Here is a 7495-nt window from a genome sequence, read left to right as displayed (position 1 = left end):
AAATTCTAGCATCCTCCCCTTCAATTATTGAGCCCCTAATTGGTTTCAAAATTGAAGCTTCATGATACTTAGACTCATGCAATTTGATTGCTTTTACTTTTCAAATTCAGCTCTTTGCTCTACAGTGAGCATTGGTCAGAGGTGTAGGGCGATCATCCCTCAATGCATAGTCTAAGTTCATACGACCCAAGACAACATTAACATATTCCTTCCTTTAGGCAAAATTTGATTTCGTAAGTGTAGGGGTGCATGTCTATCGTGCCTTAATGTATAGTTTAAGTTCATACAGTCCAAGACAATGATAATGTATTCCTTCCATTAGGAAAAATTTAATTCGGTAAATGTAGGAATGTTGTAATATTAGCAGTTACTAATTGCATTGGATTAGAAGAGAGAAAATATTGTAAGTTCACATCAAAGCCACGAACATAGATAGATAATATATAAGTGAATTATGCAATAATATTTAACAAGTAAGCTCGCTAGAGAGAGCAATACTTGGATAATGGTTGCTCGTGCCATATGACCAACGATGCTAGTAAGTTCAACACCTTGCGACAAAAGAAGTAATGTCTCTTTTGGTGGCAATGATGAGTGCAAAATTATTAGGTAAGACAATTTTAAACTTCAAAAATAATTTATTATTTGCAAAGCTCTATTAGTAAATGGTATGAGGTCAAACATATATTTGTAAGTCAATTGTGTGGCATAGGATATAAAGTTGAGCTTCTCTGAACCAAATATCTCATAGCATTTTAAATTCCAGTGCCAAGTTCAATTGGCTGTAAAGGTATTATATGTGGTTTACGTTTTATTCCAATTTGGCTAGGAATTTCAACAATTTAGCTAGTAGTCCGAAATTGTTACCTACAATCTTAGCCACTAATGCATCAATAGATGATTACTCACTTCAAGACTATAAAAGAGAACTTAGGCTCACAAAGAAAGAGACTTTTTTGGAAGGTATTTTAGATTTATATAGTGCTAAGGTTTAAAATTTCGAGCATACTGGAGTTTTGGTCTTTGATTGACGAAACAAATTTGGTATTGTATCATGTGATGCCAATAGAATTTTGATACTTATTTAATTGTAACTTTTAATTAATTTATTAGAATTATCTATTTATTTATTTATAATTAATTAGATTGCTAAATTAAGTTTGTACTTCTCTTTACATTTGTTAAAAATGCTTTTATTCGATTCATAATAATTGTGAACATTAAATATATTTTTGTTTCTTATATTTTATTACATAAAATCTAAATACAAAAATACAACCACTGGTTGTGGTAAAATCTTTAAAATTTTATCATTTGGAGTTAATTCAGTTTTGTGTATTTCACGTAAATACAATTGTTAGAATGAATACAAAATAATCAGATTAAAGATTTTTTAAATTTTGAATATAAATATTATGTTTAAGGTTTAAATTAGATTTTGAATTTTGTAATTAAATTTATTTAATTTTACAAGTACAAAAAAAAATTAAATGAAAAATATGTAGTTTGACTTAATCAAATTTTAAATTATTTTTTTTGATAAAATCAAATTTTGAATTTGAAAATTTTTTATACTCAAAAGAGGAGAAGCTCAACATCACAATCCAAACCTTTTCTTTTCGTCTACACACGATATTTTGATATCATAAAACTCAAAACATTAAAAAAAAAACATCAATATTAAATATTAAATTTTATTCTATTTAATTTTTTACATTTTAAAATTTAACAAAAATAATAATAATAATAAAGCTAAATCAAACTAATATTTTAAAATTTTGAAGTGGAAGTCATTTAGGATGAGATGATGATTAAAATAAAGTGGGTTAAAACTTAATCATCAATTCAATTGTATTTAATTAAGTCAATATTCAATGCTATTTTAAAAAGGTTATGATTAAATTTTCTCTCAACATCCGCTCCTGAAGTTGGTTAAAACTTCTTTTCTTCTCTCCTCTCACCTAATTTCTCTTGTCCATGGTACCATCCCCCAATAAGACTCACCTACTGTGGTATGTAATTGTCGTCATCCCTACTTGGCTTGCTTGGTGTCGCCCACACATCGTCATCAATTGTTAGCCAAATTCCATCAGTACTCCCTCCTCAATTCTCTTCTCTTTTTCTTCTCTCCTCTTGTCTCCACCGTGCACTATCATGTTGACCAAATCGAAATCATCTCATGTGTCAATCGGTTAATGGAATGCTCATGTCAACAAGCACAGCACGACACTTCAACTCATGCTACATAGTTCTCTAAGCAACAATTGTCACTTTAAACAAATAATCACCACTTGAGACTAGCTTAGCTAATCCCTTCCACCATGACCCCATTTAGCCCAAACAATTCCAACACACTTTGCAACCTAACTTCACCTAAACCTTTATAGTTAAGATCAATCATAAACCCATTCAACTTAACAATACGACTCACCTACTGTGGTATGTAATCGTTGCCATCCCTACTCGGCTTGCTTGGTGTCATCAATTGTTAGCCAAATTCCATCAGTACTCCCTCCTCAATTCTCTTCTCTTTTTCTTCTCTCCTCTTGTCTCCACCGTGCACTATCATGTTGACCAAATCGAAATCATCTCGTGTGTCAGTTGGTTAATGGAATGCTCATTCACGACACTTCAATTCATGCTACATAGTTCTCTAAGCAACAATTGTCACTTTAAACAAATAATCACCACTTGAGACTAGCTTAGCTAATCCCTTCCACCATCACCCCATTTAGCCCAAACAATTCCAACACACTTTGCAACCTAACTTCACCTAAACCTTTATAGTTAAGATCAATCCTAAACCCATTCAACTTAGACAATCTACTCACCTTTTAACCAAATTTGCCCACTTTGATTTATCTCTTGGCATCTCAACCGAACTTAACTCCATCTGCTTCAACAAACTTCTAGTAGTTCGGTTCAATTAAACCTATTACTCCATTCAAATTGGCCAAACTATTTCCAAGTTAGTCTCCTCTAGCCAACTTTCTATTAAGACCCAAGGTAGACTCAATCGGTGATTTTAGTGTCGACATGTTCCGCCCGATACCAGTGGCTTTCACCATTCCGACACTGGACTAGTACCTGTCGACACATTGTCACCTTTGCCAACTGTAGCATGCAAGATTCCTATAGTTGGTTAAGGATTTTTTAGCATGATCACGTCAGCGGCACGAAGGGAGATAGTCGATTCCTTCCGTTGATCACAGGGAAGAAGAAAACAAGGAATCATTAAGTTGAAAACTTATCAGTAAGTAGCAGCAATGAGGAGCAATCGAGCGGCGAACGACGGTGATGAGCAACTGAGATTGGAACGACAATAGGTAATTAGCTTTAGCGAGAGAGTCAGAAATAGAGGTGATCGCCCTCTAAGGACCGAAGGCGATCACCAAATTGATCGTCGGGGACGCCATCACCACTACTTGTGAAATCCTCGAAAGCGAGTCACGATCAAGCGACTGCTTGTGAGATCATCCAGAACAAGACGTGAGTGAGCAAGGGAAGAAAGAAAAAACTCTAATTATATTATATATCAAACCCGCCAATGTTGGTCCTAAGACCAGATGAAAAAGGATGAGGGTTGCGTGTTAAGTTGTCACTCAATTTAAATTTTAAAGCAAATATTCAATAAATAGATCCATCAAACTATTGTACTAATATTAGGTTGTTCCCCAGAAGGAACGCATTACACGATCCGACTGTGATATTTCGACAAGTACCGCTACATCTCCATAAAAAATTTAGATGTGGTATTAAATATGTAAGAGTTCTCATAGGATAAGATTAAATATTATATAGGAAAACTAATTATCTAAGATATGAAACATGGAACCTAGGAACGTTCACCGATAAAACAATGAAGATAGTAGATATAATGATTAAGAGAAAAATTAATATTTTGTGTATACAAAAGACAATGAATGAAGTAGTAGAAGTAGTTAGAAAGGAGATAGGATTGTAGCTCTCAAGATAATGATAGTGAAAGAAACTATAAATGTACTTAACATATATATACCTCAAGTAGAATTAGATGAAGATACCAAATTTAAATTTTGAGACAACCTAAATGAGGTATTACAAAATATTTCACCAAATAAAATAATTTTAATAGGAGATATAAATGGGCATATAAGGGTGTAAAATAAGGAATATGATAAGATGCATGAGGATTATGAGTTTGCAATAAGAAATGAAGAAGGAAAAATTATCAAGATATGCAAGAGAGTTTAGCTAAGATTGATTATGATCATAATTCATCATAATTTTTTTATTATAGCTAAGATTCATTATATAGTGATCTATCATATCAAAGTTCAAGGATATATGTTTATCTGTATTATGTGTTTATACTAGTTCTAATTCCAATTGTGTCATTCAAGTCCAACTCCTAGTGGTGAATCGAAATATACTCATGGGCATGTGGAGAAATCAATATCAATACCACGTCTTGGAATAATTATTTAATTTGGGTGTTGAGAACTATGGAGTTGATCTTACAAGGATGTTGCAAGAACCAATGTTTCCATCCGATTCATGATATTCTTTTTGGTATTGGCAAGGTGACATATAATGTATGTTCTAATTTGAAAATTATCTTAAATTTGTCCTAATTACTTGATTCGAGTATATGATGTATCACTTTTTCGAAAGAGAAATAAATGTATTTGCATTTATATAACAATTTTAAGTTGAAAACTTATATAAAATGTTTAACTTAAATAAAACCAATATAAAATCAAGTATACCCAAGAAATTATTTTTTAAAATAAAAAATAGAGTAAACACATTCATTTAAGAATTTTTATATTTATAAGTAATGTCCACATTATATCAATAAGTCAAACCATCATAATGTTGTATATTTATTGTATAAAATTAAATTTAACGTTATTTATATTTTTAAACCAAATTGACACTTTTAAATATTCTCAAATTTTAAAAATTACATTAAATTAGAAAATAATTTAAAGTTATGATTTTATTATACTCAATAAAAATATAATTTTTAAATTTATAACTCTTTATAGATGCTAGCATTAAATATCTTACAATAACATTAAAATATACACTCAACAATCAACACTTGAAATATAAAATAAATAATGAGCATATATAGCAAACAAATATTAATGAAGGTGATTTTTTAGTTAATATACACTTATATTAAAAATTTTTAAAAATATATCAAAATCATATCGGCATGGCATGATACAATACTGAAATTAGATCGTTTTGATTTGGAGCCGAAACTTTGACACGGTTTGAAATTTTAAACCTTAGACTCAATAACAACTAATCTTCTATATTTGTTGATTTTTTACCATATATTTATAAAAAGGCACTAAGAATGGAAGTTAGAAGAAGAACAAAGAAGAGATTTATCTAAAATTTATTTGATTTATCTGTAAACAAAATATTTGTCTAACTAAGCAATGAGAGGCTTCGTGTGAAGTTTCTCTTATACCTCTAAAAATGTTATTTAGTTATAGGGCCACAAGTTGATTAATTGAACTCAATGGCGGTGAATAAAAAAACATGGTAAACCATAAATTTTTAATTGAGGATATGATAAGAATGATATATATATAGAGAGAGAGAATTGATATTCTGCACGATCCACGCTGCGCGACACGGTCGCACGCCGATCCTTCCCCGGCCGCGATTTGGTCGGAATTCGGCTGCGATTTAGCCGGAAACGCCGCGTGCCACTGCCGGCTGCGTTCCGACCACAATCCGGCCGAAATCTAACACCGACCGACGCGCCGACGAGTGGCTCGTCGATCGGGTCCGGTCCGGTGGCCGACAGTGACCGGGCGGTGAGGCGAGGGCGGCCGGAAGCGGCGGGGGTTGGGCGGATGAAACACTGCGCATTCCCACTTTTGGACGGTCAGATCTGGCTCGCGATCGCTTGATGGATGGTGGATCGCGAGTCGCGCACGGGCGCACACGAGGCAGTCGCGCAGAATATCAAAATCGTATATATATATATATATATATATATATATATATATATATATATATATATATATATATATATATATATATCTTTTTCCTTTTGAAAACCCTTATATGAGAATCATGGGGTTTTCCTTTGTATGTTCTGGATTTTCTGAGGCCATATTTCTTTTGTTTATTATAATACTCCGGTATTGGTATTTTGCTGCAGAATGCCAGGTCTTTAACAACTTTCTGTACCGCCACTTTCTTGCATATATCTGCCAAATATTGATAAGTAAAATGAATCCTAGGTAGAATGCCTACTTGATTTGCCGGGTATCTTTCTTTAAAAGCAGCAGCTATTTCCTGCCCTATTAGAGGTGGCATCTTCTTAAATATTTTGTCTGAGAGTTCAGGACTGATAAATGCTCGACCAGTTTTGGCTGCAAGAAATTTGAAGTCATTTAAGTAATTAAAAATGTCTTTCATGTTACTGCAAGATAACCATTCAATATCAATGAAAGCCTGATCTTGCTCCACAGTGGAGCCTTGATAAGGGTCATCCAATAAGATTGACCTCCTGATAGCTGATAAAACATTCTGAGTCTCTCCAGCCATTTGAACAAGAGCTTCATATTCAGCCGCATATGTCATGCGCCACTGTATCCACATTTTCTTTTCAGTTTCGCTTAAAAGATTTTCAATAAATTGTACCTTTTGAGCATTGTCCAGCCATGTTTTTTGATTTACCAAATTATTGGTAATAGACTCCCATCGAGATATTACTTCAGAATATTGCCCAATGTCTTTTGGTAGAATTACAATAGCCCCATCATTTGTTTGAGCTGATGGTAATGTCCATGGCTGATGGTTATATCCACGTGCCTTAAATCTTCCGCTAAACATAGTAGTTGGTTCCCTTACCTCTGTCCTCACTTGTGCAGGAGGATAATTAATTTGACCCATAAGAGGTTCTTGTGGAGGATTGTACCTGGATATGACACTAGTACTTGATAAAGCTTTTTCTGCCATTGCTGCTTGCTACATCATACTTTGCAATATTGGATAATCAAGATTTGCTAATTGCTCTATTAAGGGGGAATCAACTCCCATATGTATTGCTTCTTGTGTTGTATTTGTTGAATTTTCTTGATTCTGTGGCTGGTTCTTATTTACAAAAGGTAACCATTCATTTGGCTCACCTTCTTCTTCTGAGGTTGATTCTTCATTGATTGAAAGATTATTTAGCCTGTTTGTTGCTGAATATTCTTCTTCAACTTGTTCTACTTCCTGAATAGTTTGTTGCCAATATGCTTCTGCTTCAGGACTATACTCGTCCCATTGGGGTGGTTGTTGCCATTCTTCATCAAGGACTGAAGTTGGAGAATATACAGGATAATCGATCTCCAAATTATTGAGACCCAAGAAATAAGAACTTAAGTCTTCTTCACTATCTTCCCCATAATCAGTGTTAGCTCGTTCTTCATCCTCCTCCCTTGGTAAGTCTTCACCAGGGTCATAATCAGGATCTTCTTCCCAGGGTGTGTCCTCCCAT

At 33.6% G+C, this 7495-nt stretch overlaps 1 protein-coding gene across 1 annotated transcript; it reads right to left on the bottom strand.

The window, feature by feature from the left end:
* Positions 1 to 3142: 3142 nt before the first annotated feature.
* Positions 3143 to 6972, bottom strand: LOC141813000 (uncharacterized). Its single transcript, XM_074700922.1, has 2 exons — positions 6048 to 6972; positions 3143 to 3210 (listed from the first exon to the last, which is right to left on the bottom strand). Exons 1-2 carry the CDS (start codon positions 6970 to 6972, stop codon positions 3143 to 3145), a joined length of 993 nt encoding a protein of 330 aa, XP_074557023.1.
* Positions 6973 to 7495: the final 523 nt, after the last annotated feature.

Source organism: Curcuma longa, chromosome 20 (genome assembly GCF_044706935.1).
Source record: "Curcuma longa cultivar G26 ecotype Majalengka, Jawa Barat chromosome 20, ITB_CL_G26_1.1, whole genome shotgun sequence".
In the NCBI taxonomy this organism is placed as follows: domain Eukaryota; kingdom Viridiplantae; phylum Streptophyta; class Magnoliopsida; order Zingiberales; family Zingiberaceae; genus Curcuma; species Curcuma longa.
This window is presented reverse-complemented; position numbering and strand designations above follow the sequence as displayed.